The sequence below is a fragment of the Anolis sagrei genome, chromosome 2 (assembly GCF_037176765.1).
Source record: "Anolis sagrei isolate rAnoSag1 chromosome 2, rAnoSag1.mat, whole genome shotgun sequence".
Taxonomy (NCBI): domain Eukaryota; kingdom Metazoa; phylum Chordata; class Lepidosauria; order Squamata; family Dactyloidae; genus Anolis; species Anolis sagrei.
The window spans coordinates 84,822,410-84,839,453 of record NC_090022.1 but is presented as its reverse complement, the minus strand read 5'-3'; the positions used below and the strand labels follow the sequence as shown (position 1 = coordinate 84,839,453).

Here is a 17,044-nt window from a genome sequence, read left to right as displayed (position 1 = left end):
AGAGGCACACTAAATACATAATGGGCTGTCACAGAGTGGGGTGGGTAGACCTGTTCTCTGCTGCCCCAGAGGGTAGGACCAGATCTAATGGCTTGAAGTTACAGGACAGTGGGTTTCAATTTAACATTAAAAGGAACTTCGTGACAGTAAAAATGGTTCAAGTCATGGAATTAACTGTCTTGAGATGTGGTGGAGTCTTCTCTGGATGTCTTCAAAAAGAGGCTATAGTGTGTTTTACCAGAAGACTTGGCACTGAGGAAGCAGGTTCGACTTGATGGCCCATGTGTCTTCTTCCAACTCTATGATTCAATGACTTTATATTTAAGATTAGATCCTTTTATTTTCATGTGATTGTCTCTCTCACACATATAACACAAAGTGGAAATATCTCATGGGTGGCAACATTTAATATTTTATTTCTTTGGTTTAAAATACCCATAACAGTATTTCGTCATTGGAAATGTGCGCACAAGGCAGTGTCATACAAAGAGACAATTCCCACACCGATCAAACTGAGCAACTTCTGTGGTCTTTGCCGCTTGCAATGTTTAGCTATTCTGTGTGATACATTTCCCCCCAAACACAAACTGAATCCCCTTACTGGGATCCAAAATACCCCTCAAAGCTTCTAAAAGCAACAGTGGCACCAAGGCTGCACAAATGTGAGTGACAACGGCTCAGACGAGATGGTGAGCTTCTACTGCAGTCAACAGTTTCTTACTCTTCTCCACCACAAATGGCCAACAATGCTTTGCGGTAATCTCCTGATGTGTCCTTCTGGAAAGAGGAGCATAACAGCAAGAAAACATAAACTGGGGAATGGCTTCAATTGATCAATCTTAAGTGTAAAGGCAAGCATGCAACATGGTTGCTACTGAAGTCTCAGCATGTGTTTTTGAGAGTTGTCTGAGCTGGGGCTGAACTCAATAATTCTCAGAGCCCCTCCCGACCCCAAGTTCTATGATTCTAGCTGTAGGTCTGGAGGCCTACAGTTTGAACTACTGTACAATTGCAAATTGCCTTAATGGATATTACCATGAATCAGGGCACCTTAGGTCATTCCCTCAGAGAACTAACAGAGAAATTTTATAATTCGAAGTGAAATTAAAATCATTCCTTGGGAGAAAACCATGACAAATGAAATTAGCATTGAACAAGATATACTTGTAACGAGAGACACGGTTTTTAATTATATCTCCTTAACTTTGGTTTCTAATAAGCTACTCTGACCGCAGCCAATGTTTTCACACACAGGCCTGATTAAGGAGTGCTGCAAAATTTAGCTCAGTCTGGAAAAAAAATGATCTGGATAATATTTAAGTGTGCAAGTAGATCTAGCCATTACTCATATCAGCTGGTTAAATACATGCAGTATTACAGTATGCATTTATCTATCATAGGAAAATCAACAAGAATTTCCATGGGGGAAATCACAATGTGTGAAGCACCTTTACTATTATTTATTTCAGCATTTCTTTGGGTTTTTATTTTACTTCAACTCCTCAAATCCCCCAGCCAGTATAACCAGTGGCATGATGGTGAAAAGATTCAAGAACTCAACAGTAAAAAAGGAATATTTTCCCAGTTCTGCTATAACTACACATAGATCTTATTTATCTATGTCTGAACAGAGCTCTCACTGCTAGAAAAACAGCTAACCAACAAGCAAATGTTGCAGCCCAGTGCAGATTTTTGAACAAAAATCTGGTGGAAGTCATGGTTACCTCAATCATGTGGTACAGTGATTTGTCATAAAGATCCCAAAATTCACGGCGGATGTTGAGGAGGTCAATCTCACTTCTTGAGACAATGATCCGGATGAGAGTTCGGTCATCTGTGCCAGCACCCTTGTGAAATTGATAAAGCAATCAGAGAAACACAGAGAGACAGAGTGGGAGTTGGGCAGGAAGGGGTGGGATTTCCCCTCACATTGCTATTAGCAAAATATTTTGAAGAGATGGAAACAAGCACCATCACTCAGAGGAGGGCCCAGTGGGCCTTTGGTATCCCACTGAGCTTTGGTTCCAGACCCCCTAGGGCAGTGGTTCTTAACCTGTGGGCCGCGGACCAGCAGTGGGCCACGAGGACAAAAATCTGGTCTGCGAGTCTCCTTCCTCACTATTTTATTTTATTTACTTCCTCTCCTTTTGCGCTGCTTGCAGCTCCTTCCCTGTCACTGACCATGGCATGTGTTCTGTATCAGGTCTATCCAATGCAATTTTCTGAATCAGCACCCCAACCAATTCTAAAATTGAATAAAAAATGATTCGTAACCTTTTTGGTACTAATGTTCAAATGGCCCCTGGTCATAGTGGTCCCTGGTCAAAAAAAGGTTGGGAACCACTGTCCTATGGAATCCAAAATCCATGGATGCTTACATCACATTATATGCAATGACATAGTAAAATGAGGTCCCTTGTATAAAATGTTTTAAAATGCTCATTTAAATGTATTTATATATTACTGTTTATGATTTTAATGCACAATGTATTTTGTATTTTGTTTTTATGTCTCAATGCGGCATTTAATTATTGCCAATTCTGAAGCTGCTCTGAGTCCCCTTCGGGGTTGAGATAGAGTGGAGTAAAAATACAGTAAATAAATAAATGGCAAAATCAAGTTATGCTTTTTGGAATATGTTCAAGTTGTAGATGGTGAACTCTGTGGATATGGAATATGTGGAAATAGGGGTCTGACTACTATTTATAAACAACTATATTATCTAGAGCAATGGTATTCCCCGTAGTCACCTACGGATGTGAGAGCTGGACCATAGGGAAGGCTGAGTGAAGGAAGATAGATGCTTTTGAACTGTGGTGCTGGAGGAAAGTTCTGAGAGTGCCTTGGACTGCGAGAAGATCCAACCAGTCCATACTTCAGGAAATAAAGCCTGTCTGCTCATTAGAGGGAAGAATAGTAGAGGCCAAAATGAAGTACTTTGGCCACATCGTGAGAAGAAAGGAAAGCTTAGAGAAGACAATGATGCTGGGGAAAATGGAAGGGAAAAGGAAGAGGGGCCGACCAAGGGCAAAATGGATGGATGGCATCCTTGAAGTGACTGGATTGACCTTGAAGGAGCTGGGGTGGTGGGCTGGTCCATGAGGTCACGAAGAGTCGGAAACAACTGAATGAATGAACAACAGTATTATGCAGATAATTACAGGGAAGCTTTACATCTTGTTTTGTTCAACTGACACCAGAGCTGAAATGTACATTTTCTTCAGAACTGAGTGGTACCAGCACTTCTCAATTATTGCACTTTAGTTGCCAAAGTTTCCCGCCATCTTGGAATTAACAGTTAAAAGAGGGACATTTCACATTTTCAGCCAGGGGGCTCCTCTAATGCCTCACCAAACTACAAAACCCAGGATTCCATAGCATGGAACCATGGCAGTTAAAGTGGAATTGTGGATGGGCACCTGGTGCTTTGGCCCACATGATTCTTCAGACATCTGCTTCACTTTGTTCTTCCTCTATTGTTGCCATCAAGTCCTATATTTGAGACAAGATGCTCTAACACAGTGGTTCTCAACCTGTGGGTCCCCAGATGTTTTAGCCTACAACTCCCAGAAATCCCAACCCCAGTTTCTGGGAGTTGGAGGCTAAAACATCCAGGGACCCACAGGTTGAGAACCACTGCTCTAACAAGTCTTCTAAGTTGTCTCCACTTTACTGCAGTGACATATTGTTTGAGTTGGCTGCAAAATGTAGGGATCTCTCTAATGCTTGGCTGGGCAGTTTATCTAGAGTGAGGGATTACCTTTCAGACTAGACACACTTTTTGTTCTTGTTTATTGCAGGTTTAAATGCTATCACATTAAGGTACTGTAAAAAAAAAAGCTATATGCAAATAATGTTGAATAAAAAGTAGCTTTAAGAGATGTTTAAAATCCATGTTCAATCAAATAAAAAACCACTATTTTTAAAATCCTCCAGTTACTTTTAAATATTTTTAAATTTACATTTACAGTGTATCTGAATGAATATTAATTGTAAGTTATCAACATTCAAAACTGACTTAACTATATTTGAACTCTGATATTGATGCAAGGTGACATGCAATCCTCAAAGCTGTTATGTGTCCCAATGATCCTTGCATACTCCCAACTCCACAAAGCAAAAAACTGGAGATAAAAATAATTATCCACAAAAAATGACCAATAATGTGTTCAAAAGCCTCTAGCTGATGCCATTGGCCATTTGACTGTACTTTCCAAAGCTTCTGACACAGAAGAAGTGATACTTCTTTCACTTCCTATTTGGAAAAGAAAATCCTGCCTGAGACGGCAACAGGTGAAGAGGTTCAAAAAGGCCCAGGAATGCAAGAAGATTGTAATATATCAGATGATGTGGGGATGATACTATCCATTTTAGAGGAAGAAAACAAGGAACCAAACTAGGTTCATCCATCTAAATCCTAGTATCTACCAATGATACTGATTATCCCATTCACAGTATTTAGCGGTAGTTCATTTTCAAATTAATTATATTTAGCAGCTTACTGCCACACTTTGTCAGCAATCTGACATCACTATTTTTAAATCATTCTGGGAACATACAAGGGTGCCAGAAAGGGCTGAGATGTACATGTAGCCCACATTTTGCCCGCATCTGCTCTAATGTTAGACAGACATCACTGGCAAGACAAATCCAACGAGCAATGAACTATTTTTGCCCTTTCGAAAACAACCACTTCTGGGAACTCACAACCCTGTTCATTTGTTTATTTGTAAAAGGTACTGAAATATTTCCAGGGCTGACAAAGTGCCAATATATATTTAAATATATACTTACCTTCATGGACTTGTATAACTTCTCAGCAAAGAAAGCTTGCTTGTTCTTAACACTCATCACTTCAAACAAACAAAAAAAGAAGGAGTACAGCATGAAAATACTACCAGAGAGCCTGGAATTAGCAATATACAGAATGCCTCATTTCAGTTCTTCCTCTCCTATCCCTTGAAAAGAAGTAGTTAGATAAGATCCTCCAGTCTAAGGATATATTAGTAGATACAAACGTCAGAATAATTAATGCCAATGTATTTTTTAATTTTGATGTATGGATGTGTAAATAAATAAAGCTGACACAAATAAAATCAATGTACTTGAAATGAGGTGCTGAAGGAGAATTTTGTGGATACTGCATATTGCAGAAGATTGTCCAGCTTCCTCCTTCCTTTTAAGAATCAGACATTGCTGTCTCACCTTCCTTTCCCTTGTATATTATTACAACTACTACTTCACTGCAGCTGCACAGCCGAACTGTCCAGGTTGGGCATGGGCAAACTTTGGCCCTCCAAGTGTTTGGACTTCAATTCTCACAATTTCTAACAGGGCCAAAGTTTGCCCATGCCTGATTTAGGCACTCATCTACCTGTAAATATCTGTTCACATGAAAAGAATCTCCTGGGTATGTTCATCATTATGCGCATGAAAGAGATACTCACCTATGGCTAAAAAGGCATCCTTTACATCTCCAGACATTCGTTTCCTGATGGCATGTGCCACATCATGGTTTGTCATCTTAACGAATTCCTGGAAGACTGTTAGGATCAAGGCAGAATGTAAGAAATTAGAGTTTCACCAGGACCGCAGAACTGATCCAACTATATTGGGGTCCAAAGTTGCACTGGGATCCAAACCTTGGAATGGACAAAACAGACTTCTTTGTAATCTTGAATCAGATAGGTTGCATGGGAATTAGGTGCTGCCAGATGGAAAGGTCAGGAAAAGAAGTATAAATAGCTCACCAAGATTCCCAAGGAAAAGCAGAGGTGATTAAATTAAACTCCTGGTTTTATATTCCAGGGACCAGAGGACCTGATTTTCTTGAGCTAAAAGATAATTACTTTTTTTCTTACAGTGAGATGGCTGAATCGGTTACTCCTACTCCTTGAACACCTTGAATAGATCAGGCTAATAAGTTCATGCCTAGCCATTGCTCCCCGCTTCCCCCCTCCCCACACACACACACACACACACATTACCTACCTCTCCTGAGTTGAGGGTAACTCTGAGAACACAAGATGCTCAGAAAGCGTGTCTCAAGGGATGTTGAATCATCACCGGAAACATCAGACAATTTCTGCAAAAACCAACAAAGAATTAAAAATTGCGGGCAAAAACCAAAGGGAAGAAAAGTAAAAGATATTATATGACTATCAGAATATTCATTTTGCTTATCTGTTTGAATATGAAGAGAAGAGATACATCTAACTCTACCTACTTTGTTCAAAGCACTCAGTTTCCTAGCTAATACTGCATTAGAAACCAGACAACATCTTTGAAGACAGAGGCCCTTGCTACACTGCCATATAATCCAGATTATCAAAGCAGATAATTCACATTTTCTGCTTTGAACTGGATTATTTGAGTCTACACTGCCATATATTCCAGTTCAAAACAGATAATGTAGAAGGGGCCAGAATCAGATTCTCTAAGAGACACAGAATTTGTTCTGGACCTGTATCTTCGAGCTCTTCAAACCCTACTGTAGTCCCAGTTTCAAATAGGGCTTGTACAACTGCAGTTTACACTGCCAAAATAAAAAAAGGGAGTCTGGCACGGGTGAGGTAAAAGCAGTTTAGCAACATTTGTCATGTCTACAGAGGAATGTCCAATGATGATAGATGGCATCTTCATCCTCAGACCACCTCCTCCATAAGCTATCACAACTTGCAACTGTTCTAGGAGACTAAGGCGATAGAAGACAAAATGAAAAGTGGATCTGCTGAAAAGTGAATTCCTTTCCCCCTCACTTCTTATTATCTCCCTTTCCTTCTTTGTTCCTAAAACAAGGCAATCTGTGTCCTCCTATGCTTGCAAAATGTATACAGATTGTATGCAAGCCACTTTGAGAACGTGTTTGGCTGAATGAGATTAACGTTCTTTAAAGCAATCAATTTATATTCCCAGGAATATTGTCATTAAAACTAATCCATGTTGTCATTAAAACTAATCCAAACTGAGAATGCAATTGGGCTCATTAAAGTTCCTTATTCTTTGAATACAACTGAGGGAGGATGGACAGACCGACTGCCATTCTCTCAACCTCATAGTTGAATGGCATCCTGACTTTTTTCAGCCCTCAGAATCTCTCTCCCCCCCCCCCCCAATATTGCCAATTTCCTCTCCCTAACAGTAAGGAACATTAGGTTCTTGTGGGTTTTTTTGGGCTAAAGAGCCATGTTCTAGAGGCATTTCTCCTGACGTTTTGCCTGCATCTATGGCAAGCATCCTCAGAGGTAGTGAGGTCTGTCCTAATTCCAACAGACCTCACTACCTCTGAGGATGCTTGCCATAGATGCAGGCGAAACGTCAGGAGAAATGCCTCTAGAACATGGCTCTATATAGCCCGAAAAAACCCACAAGAACCTAGTGATTCCAGCCATGAAAGCCTTCGACAATACAGTAAGGAACATTTTATCCTGGAAGTCTGATTTGCCTTTAAAAACAAAGCACGGGGTCATGGGAATTTACAACTATCCCCCAGTTAAAAAGAATTGTTTCCCTTAGTTATCTTCATGTTTTACACATGAATACGCATGCACATACATACAGAGTAAAAAACAAACAAATAAAAGCCTGCTCTTGGTTACCTCAAGCTTTGTTCATTTCAGAATATACAGTAACAGTGAATGTAATCTGAGTAGAGCTGTAATGCTATATTTTTGTTGATCCTACTATTAAATTATTCAAAGTCAGATTTGTCTTCTGCATTCTCTTGGAGGAGACTGCACTTTACATGTTCCGTATTATTGCCTCCTCCAATATCTCCCAATACTTTCAATATTTTCCACAGGATGGGCAATGATTATCTGTGGAAACTGCTCAAGAACAACAATGTGGAACCAGGAGACAGAGTAAAGAACACCTGAATCTCCCAGGAAGAGCTGGAGCCTAAGGGCCCTTCCACACAGCCAGATAATCCAGAATATCAAGGTAGAAAAACCCACAATATCTGCTTTGAACTGGGTTATCTAAGTCCACACTGCCATATATTCCAGTTCAAAGCAGATGTTGTAGGATTTTATTCAGCTGTGTGGAAGGGGCCTGAGAAGGCTACACATGGCATCTGGCTCCATCCTGCTCTCTAAATCCTGCTGTCAAATCCAACTATATTCTTAAATGTTGAAGGAAGTGTCAAAGGACAAAAGAGGGCAGGCACTCACCAGAGTTTCAGCAACAACCTGACAACAGAGAGAAAGAGGGAGAGAGAGAGGAAGGTAACAGTGTCAGAGATGGTCCTGCAGTAGTCTTTCCTTGGATTTCACAAATAAAATGGGATCACTGTCATATCTCAAACTGAAGATGGCATTAGCACAGGCCACTAAATGGTAGCAGCTGAAAGGTGACTTAATTTTCCATTTTCATTTCAGAGGCTTAAGTCCTTGTACACAGTCAGCCTTCTACATTTGCTCGGATTAGGGGTGCAAAATCCCAATGAAAGTAGAAAAACAATGAATAACAACTCCCACATTTTTTTGATCTGAAAGAACACCTCTCTAGGAATCTCACAGTTTTTCAGCACAATGATATGGTCAACTTCCTCTAGACCCTGGCCATAGAGTCACACTGGGCGACCTAGAAATTCCTAGAGAGAAAATCTTAATTAAATCCATGAATAAGCAAATCCACAAATGTGGAGGGCTAACTGTACTCGGTGGAGGTTTGTATGTGCCCAATTTAGTGGCTAAATAAAAGGACTTCTACTTAATCTAGGAATTATTATATATTGTTAATCTCTGATAATAGGAACAACTATTGAGGTTTCCAATTATCTTACTTTGAGGAGCTTCTGGTGTGAGAAAGAAATAAGCCAAGAATGAACTGGAAAGTACGTGGAAAGTGTGTAGTGAAGCAGAGATCCGCAACAGAAATTAAAGACAAGCAAAGATGGAAGATGGCAGAGTCTTCATTTTGTCTGCATGATAAGGAAGACAAATTATGTTGAATGCAGAAAAGTAATGTGGGGAAGAACTTCCTGTTGTCAACCTCAGTAGTCAGATGTGCAAGTGCTGTCATTCTGGCAACTCAATGGCTAAGACAGTAGCCATGAGTTCTGAACCCAGAAACAGGAGAGTGTTGGGCTTTACCATAATCTACCTACAAACCAAGTATTTAAGCCACCAGCCTCTTTATCTCTCTCTTTCTCCTGCCCAAGTAAATGTAACAGCAATCAAGCATTCCTTTACATATCAAATGCATTAAAGAATACAACCTGAACAAGCATGCAGAAATATCAGCACTCCCCCACATGGAAAGAACATCAACTGCATCTCTTAGCATCACACATTTAACCACTTGTTTCAAAACTGTTTCCTGTCAGTTATGCCTTGAGGCTTTTCAATTCCGAATGAATTGGTGAATCTGAATTAATGAAAGTCATTCAAACCCCCATGTTCCAAATGATGGAAGAGTTGCAAGGAAGCACAGCAGCCACTCCAAGCACATGCGCTATAGTAGCCAGGCTCTATCATCAAGCAATAAAAGAGAATGGCTAAAGTGTGGCTGTGATGTTTGGCCATATTTTCTTCCCCAGTCCAAGTGGGAGCTTAATATAGGGGGGACTGTTCTGAGCTAGTGGGTGACAGAAGAGCTTTTGTCTATATAAATCATATTATTACAGCCTGCCTTATATTATACATTGGGCTAATGTACACACTTCATCTCCAGAGGCTTCCCTAAATCCTCCCATCTCTCTGCTTTTAAGATAAGAGGAAATGGTGCCTTAGCAAGTTTTGCGTGCAAGGCTAAGTTCCTGATGCACACTGGTTTGCTTCTTTCATAGCTCAAGTCATCAGGCTTAAGAGCAGGGTTACTCATCCCTGCTCGTAAGACTCAGATATTGTTGAACAACAATCCCTCCACTGCCTGGCCACTGAGGCCTAATACTGGTTGGAGCTAATGTGAATCAGTAAGCAACAAGTTGCTTACCTCCAATGCAGAACTACCTATAGCCCAATTCAAGGGTTCGGTTTGCTCATGCAATGAGGGAGAGTGAGGATAACTATGCTAGTTCTTTCTCCATCCTAACTGTCTTCACAAGTTGGTTGATGGTGTGCCTTTTCTATTCATGAAAACAGAAATAGTAAAGATTCCCTACTGCTGAGATTTGTGCCAGTTTATGGGTAGTGATGGGGACACAGGCAGCATGTTTGTTCCTATTTCTCCTTCTCACATGTGCAACCTGAATCCCTGAATAAAGTTGCATCTTCTATTTGACATTTATGAATATGAACTTATGAAGAAAAGTGACGTTGGGAAGGTGAAATCTGGAATGGAAAGTGTGAGGTGCCTGGGAAGGGGATGGTGCTTTCCCCTACCTAGCACTCCTCTGTTCGGAGTCACATGCATGCTAGTGCATTTCTTTCATTCAAAAGGTTTCAGGCTAATTCCCAGAAATTTCCACACTGAAAGTCTCCCAAAATATCAACAACACAGGCCCATATGAATAATTGTAAATAGTAGGTCTCACAAGAGAAGACTGCAGCATCCCTATGATTATTGACAGCAGAGAAATGTTGCTTCTACCTGAGTGTGTCATTCACAGAAGGAGGTGTATTAACTACCCCAGGCACATCTGGGAGCTCAAAACATCACCGGAAAGGTGACTGCATGCCTAAAGATTTTTAATCTACAATGCATAATTTATTAAGCGAAATTACTGCACAGCAGCAAAATGTACATTTAGTTTAATGGCACTTAAAAACAATCCACTGGGGTACAAGTTTGAAATATGTTTTGCATCTTTTACTTCTGAAAAAACACTTGTGAAAGGACCCATCTATGGCAAGAGCAAGGGATTTTCCTTCACATATTACTGTTGGATGTTATACTGTGTTATGCAGTATTGTTTTCAACCAGCAGATGTAACGTCATTCTGAGAGTATAGTTTAGAGTGCTAAGGATGCTATCAGATATAGTACTCAGCACTACATTCAGGCCTTTATTCTACACTAGAATAAAGGTGCAGATATTGTTGGACTATAGTTCCCAGCATCCCTTACTACTGGCTACTTGGGGCAGGGCTGGAAGTCAAATGACATCTGAAAGTTGCATCACTTCTGCCAGGGTTTAACACTAAGAAAGTCACTAACACTTTGGGTGGGGGTTCTGAGACATTTTTATTTTACTTTCACTACATTTTTGAAACCAGAAGTATGTGATTCCATACAGATTGCTGGGGATCAGCTGAAGGGAAAATCCAGCTAGCATCAGTTTCAGTATATTTAGCTCCCAGACAAGGAAGAAAAGCAAAAGCAATAAGGGTCATGTGAGTTTCATTGTATTCATAGCAAAGTATGCTCTTCTCACCTGGGCATCTGCACGAGCTTTTGTCAAGTCCTCTCCACCTTCCTCACGGGCTCCCTGTGTTTAGACATTAAAAACACCATTATTCAGTGTTTGGATGAGTGCAGTACTGGTCTGAGGTAAAGGGCAAAAAAGAAATACAACTGAAATGACAGCTGGATCTTATTTCAGCATTGGCAACAGAACAGCATTTCCCATTACCCTTGAGGGCAGGAGGGCAGTTCAGGGAGTAGAGGCTGGGCCATGTTGTGTCCTATATTGGTAGAGAGTTAACCTAGATTACACGGTGTCCCTTCCAGATCTATGCTTCTCTCATTCCAAGTGGCACACACAGATCCCTCTTCAAACAGGGAGGAACAGCCAGGAAACTCAAGAGGAATGTCTTGACATCTGCCATGCCCCCTCTCCTTGCCACCTGAGGAGGTTGCCTGATTCTACAAGGCTGTCTCAATGTGAATGGGTGTCAGTATTCAAAAAAGCTGCAACTAGGCTCAGCATTAACAGCCCCAAATCCCTGCTAATACCTCTGGCTTGGTCTTCATTTCTGATATGGTCAGCCTCTAGTATAACTGACCACAATGTTCCAGCATGCTGCTATAGATGACTACACTGACTGTCTTGAGAACCATAACTACTACCATCACCACAGCCAACATCTTTGTCCACCTGAACCAATTTCTTGACACCCTTCACATCTAGCAGAAATAAGCCATAGGAGAAGGGTAAGTCTAGCTGTCAACCTGTGGGTTACACCAAAAGCAAAGAATGGAACTCTTCAAATCCAATGTAGCCTTGCACAATCTGATTTAAACAGGCTTAAAAACATTAGAATATTTTAGTGTAGTGTAGTAAAAATCTAAACGTAATCATCTGATTGTCTAGAGATCTTATTGAGCCTAAAATCTACATATTCTAGTCCAGAACACCAAGATGAGGAGAATAGGAAAATAGGAGAATAGTCTCTTTGATAGCACCATCCACTATTCCTAAACAACACCATTAGTTGCCAAATATGTTTAAATATATATAACCCAACATAAAAATATCAGATATTATCAATACAAAAAGAATTTGAAACAAATGTGGCAATAATTTCAAAACAATTTAAATGGTTCAAAAACAATGTAAAGTAGGGCATTTTGTGTATTTTGTATCAGAAGCTAGAGAAGCCAAGAACTGTGGTCTTCAAAGCACTGGGTGCTGAATTGGGCTCTGCATGCACTAAAATATTAAGGACGTCAAGGAGTCATATGAGCATCTGGGCAGTCACATTCATTCATCAGTGCACATTTGCACTCTTAGGTATGCTGCCAATGCTTGTTAATACACATTTTAATAATTACTTGGTAACAAGACAGTGTCTAATAGAAGTTGTGGCGTTTACAGAAACAAAGGAAAAAAATCTCCTTTTTTACAGCTTAAGAGGTGGGGCATGCAAGGAGATGAGCCAGGTCATTACAAATTAAACCCCAATTTAAAATCCTAAGATGTGTGAAAGAATAAAGCCTTCAGAAACTCCAGAGATAGGAATACACAGAGAAAGACAGACATAGGAGAAAGACAGAGATGTAGACAAAACAGCAAAATTTGTTTTAAAATTCTATTTTGTATTCCTGTGCAATTACTATAGTGAGCCAGTCAAGTTGTCTATTTGCTTAATGGGGCTAGTACTACACACAGCAGTACTCTTGATGTCTTCACTTTTATGTGGCTGAGAAAAACAGGAAGTGTATAGGGATAGTGGCCATTACCCTGATACAGGCTATTAGCCTAACATCAGTACCATGAATACCAGAAAGATCAAGATAAAATCATCTCTTTTAACTATGGCTATTGAGAAAAATCTGAAGACAACAAACCACAATCCTAACTAGTGAGGATGGCCAAAGGTCCTTTGTGGTTATGGTGAATCCAAATTTCTCTCATATAAGGATGTTGGAAATTCGCTCAGGATTCTCTTCTTCCCGGTTTAAGCCTGTTCCAGCATGGGGACTGTGACCTTACATTGGAGGGGGTTTGATAAAGCACAGTTAGCTTTTCCTCATCCAACCCCTCCTCTTCTCTCTTTTGGGACTGTTCTTCCAACAAAGCCAACAGAGTTGTCCTTCTGGCAGACTGTTCTGTCCCCAGAATTGTGACATTGACCAGCACTTGGTTCTGATTAAAAGGGGGAGTTTTACCATAAGATGGGATATTGATTTTACCTTATCTTATTACATACATATTTTTGAATTAAGAGTACACTGAAAGAGCAGAAAAGTTCTTACCAGAGCCAGAGAAATAAGGATCCTTTTGAAATGTCCTGATGTATCAGAACTAATGGCATCCTCTAAAGTTTTATGGTAGGCTGGAGAAAAAAGAGCAAGAGAGAAAAAAGGGAAATAACGCAAAGTATCGGTCTTAGTTTTGTCTCCTGTGTGAACATTTCTTTGTATCTGTTCTATGTTCATTGCACCCATAATCACCGTGCCAAAATAATGATGCTCAAAGATAATCCAGTCACCAAAAAAGAAACATGTTAAGTCAAACCATTTCATCAGGACACAAGGTCTCCTGGGCTGAATGACTGCTCCTTTGGAAACTGATATACCAACATGTTGTTTTATGTTGTTTTGTTAATTTTATGTTATGCTGTTTACTTTGTATGTTTCGGTGATGTACTTGGAAACCGCTCTGAGTCCCCCTCGGGGAAATAGAGCAGTATATAAATAAAGTTTTATTATAATTATTTTAACACACCATAATAGTTTGAAATGCTAAGGCCTAAATTTCATGTGCAACTTGTGGACAAACCCAACCTCTGTTCTTGTTCCCACATCATTCCATGAGGAGAGGCTGTTAAGAAATGAATATTGTTGTTGTTACATATTAAAAAACGATCACCTTTGGAAAATGAAAAAAAAATCTAGTTTTAATATCTGAGGTTTTATGGAGTAACTGTAAGCAACTGTCTGAATTTCCCGGTGTTCGTGCATCCACCTCTATTAAAAGGTGAATTCAGAAGCACTTTACCTTCTTTATAAGCTTCGTTAATGGCTTGGATCTCTTGGTTGTTCCGAGTGGCCAAGATTTCAATGAGCACACTTTCATCTGTTCCAGCACCCTGAAAGGACAAAGGATATTTGACTAGTTGGTCAAGAAATTTCAGAGTATGCCAAAAGTCTCCACTTCTGGAAACAATGTAGTGGTGCATTGAAAGATATCAATGCCTATAGCATAGTTGCCTCCCAGAACACCCCTTCAGTAGTAAAATAATAACTACACGGCAAAGGCTGGAACCAGAAAGCTTCTGAGTTAGCCATGCTGATCGAAACAGACAACTACCAACTTCCTTCTCCTTCCATGGACTTAGGATCTCTGAGGGAATATCAGAATAGGTGGTTTTCTCACAATTCTTTCTCTTAACAGATCTCAGTATCTGGAGCCAGTTTTTACAGAAAACACTTTCCATGGGAATGTGTAAGGGAAAGTACCAAATGTGTTCAGCATTTCTTCCTCAACCCAGACCTTGACCTTGCAAGTCCTTGCGTCAGTCTATTGTTGCATGTTGCTCTGAAGGGCTACTGTTTTGCAGCAGTCCTTCCTGGAGGTGTAACAGAAATCATGACACACTGTGAGCCTGGTTTCCTCACAGACAGTCCTTTTTTATGGCAGGGATGGGAATCTATGCTCCAGCTGTACATGTTGGGACAATTTCAGCTTGAACTCTAGCTAGCTACATTATCCCTATGAGCTCTCAAAGCATGAAGTAAAAATAGAGATTGGAGGGAGCCTTATGGACCATGTAGTTCAGGTAGGCAAATTTTGGCCCTCCAGGTGTTTTGGACTTCAACTCCCAGAATTCCTAACAGCCAGTAGAGACTTTCTGTATATATTTCAGATTTCAATATTAATGTCAAAAATACGTAATGTCAAAAATACGTAGTATAAGTTTACATAGGATTTGTGCTACATTAGAACAGTAAAAAAATATAACTTAGGTAAAATAAACATTAAATATTAAATAACAAAAAATAAAATAAGGTGTAAACACTAAACACCTGGAGGGCCACAGTTTGCCCATGCCTGATCTAGTTCCATCCCAAACCCTTGCTTGAGGAAGGAGATACTTTTCATCACAGTCTGTTACACAGATCACTTAAGTAATCCCCCCCTTCATATGGGGGTGGGGGAGCAGCAAGACTTTAATATACCTGTTAGGTAACTCTACATTCAGAAGGCTATAAGGGACTTCCTTTCAAAGAGTAATAACTACTTGTTGTGGTGGTTATGTGCTTTCAAGAGAACTCTGACTTATAGCAAACTTATCTTAGGGCAAGATTTATTCAGAGGAAGTTTGCCATTGCCTTCCTTTGAGACTGATTTGCTCAAGGTCACCAAGTGGGTTTCCATGATGTGTTATTCCACTTATGTCAAAAGAAGTTCAAGCAGCCCTTCCTCGTTTGGGGAAATACGTGCTCATTTTGCTATGTGGACTTCTGCATCTCTGCTCCCAGGTTCTGCCCTGAGGGCACCACTGAAAATACCCTAGAAGAAGGGAAAGGGAACTACCTTGTGTCAATTTATGAAACAAACAATTTGCTATACCTCCGTTGCTTTCTTCAGCTGCTTTGCATCATATTGCGCTGGAGTCATCATCAGTCCAAGGATAACTTTTGCCAAGGGTCCTGATAATTCAGACTTCAGATCTGCCATCAGATCCTATCATGGGAAAAAATTATGAAGGAAAACAAATTTGTTTATTATTTCTATCCCACTTTTCTCCCAGATTAGGATCCAAAGTGGTGTATAGCATATAAAACCAAAAAACAATTACATAACACAAAAAAATACAATCATAAGTGACTGTATATAATTAGCAACTTATAACATTATAAATTTGAGGCTCAAAGAACTGTTACATGTCAGCTGACTAAATACTGAGCTACAATGGACCAATTTAATAAAAAGCAGTTTCCTATGTTCTTAAATAGTAGGTGGTGAGTATTTTGAGTTTATGCCACCTGCTTATTCCCAGCCAAAGCAGGAAGGGATCACAGAAGTCAGAGAAGAAAAATACTCTTTTTTAGTCTCCAGAACATCTCTACTTATGGGTTCTCCATCAGCAGAGACAGTAACGTATTTTCAGAGAGCCAGCAATTACTATTTTGCAAAGCACTTATACACAGTTAAAATCCAGATTTTTTTTAAAAAAATGAGGTTTTTTTAAAAAAAACCCACAGGGGAAGGATGTTTTTACAAACAAGATTTTTTTTAAGTGCTCAAAGAGGTAATCAGAAACACAACACACTAGGTCCAGATATGAGAAGTACATAGTTTATGCTCCTCATCACTTTTTTTTCCTCTTAGGACTTAGCTTAAAAAATACCTTGCAACACATGGGACTCTTCACTGAGGCCCCTTTTATAGTGCCATATAAAATCCAGATTATCTGCTTTGAACTGGATTATATGGCAGTGTAAACTCATATAATCCAGTTCAAAGCTGATGATATGGATTATATGGCAATGTAGAAGGAGCCTGAATGAGCTATTCCTTGGGCATAACTTGGCAAGATGGCATTATATCTGTGTGCAGATTATTTCTTTACTTTAAAAAGGTATAATCAGTATGACTGGGGGGAAGAGGATTGACTAGTTTAATCTGTCTGTCTGTCTGTTTATCTATCTATCTATCTATCTATCTATCTATCTAAATAAATAGTAATACTGGGAAAGAAGAGAGAAGAACC

At 39.8% G+C, this 17,044-nt stretch overlaps 1 protein-coding gene across 3 annotated transcripts in view; it reads right to left on the bottom strand.

Annotated features, from left to right (window-relative positions):
• Nucleotides 1-389: 389 nt before the first annotated feature.
• ANXA6 (annexin A6) overlaps nucleotides 390-17,044 on the bottom strand; it is a 56,298-nt gene continuing 39,643 nt past the window's right edge. Inside the window, exons 17-26 of one of the 3 annotated variants that reach the window (XM_060765466.2) lie at nucleotides 15,901-16,014; nucleotides 14,326-14,416; nucleotides 13,581-13,660; nucleotides 11,317-11,370; nucleotides 8,172-8,189; nucleotides 5,992-6,085; nucleotides 5,448-5,543; nucleotides 4,795-4,853; nucleotides 1,725-1,847; nucleotides 390-777 (exon numbers count right to left, since the gene is read on the bottom strand). In XM_060765466.2, coding sequence (XP_060621449.2) covers nucleotides 718-777; nucleotides 1,725-1,847; nucleotides 4,795-4,853; nucleotides 5,448-5,543; nucleotides 5,992-6,085; nucleotides 8,172-8,189; nucleotides 11,317-11,370; nucleotides 13,581-13,660; nucleotides 14,326-14,416; nucleotides 15,901-16,014 — 789 coding nt within the window. In that variant the 3' untranslated portion in view covers nucleotides 390-717. The remainder of the gene's footprint in view (nucleotides 778-1,724; nucleotides 1,848-4,794; nucleotides 4,854-5,447; nucleotides 5,544-5,991; nucleotides 6,086-8,171; nucleotides 8,190-11,316; nucleotides 11,371-13,580; nucleotides 13,661-14,325; nucleotides 14,417-15,900; nucleotides 16,015-17,044) is intronic. The other 2 variants (XM_060765467.2, XM_060765468.2) reach the window with 2 other exon arrangements.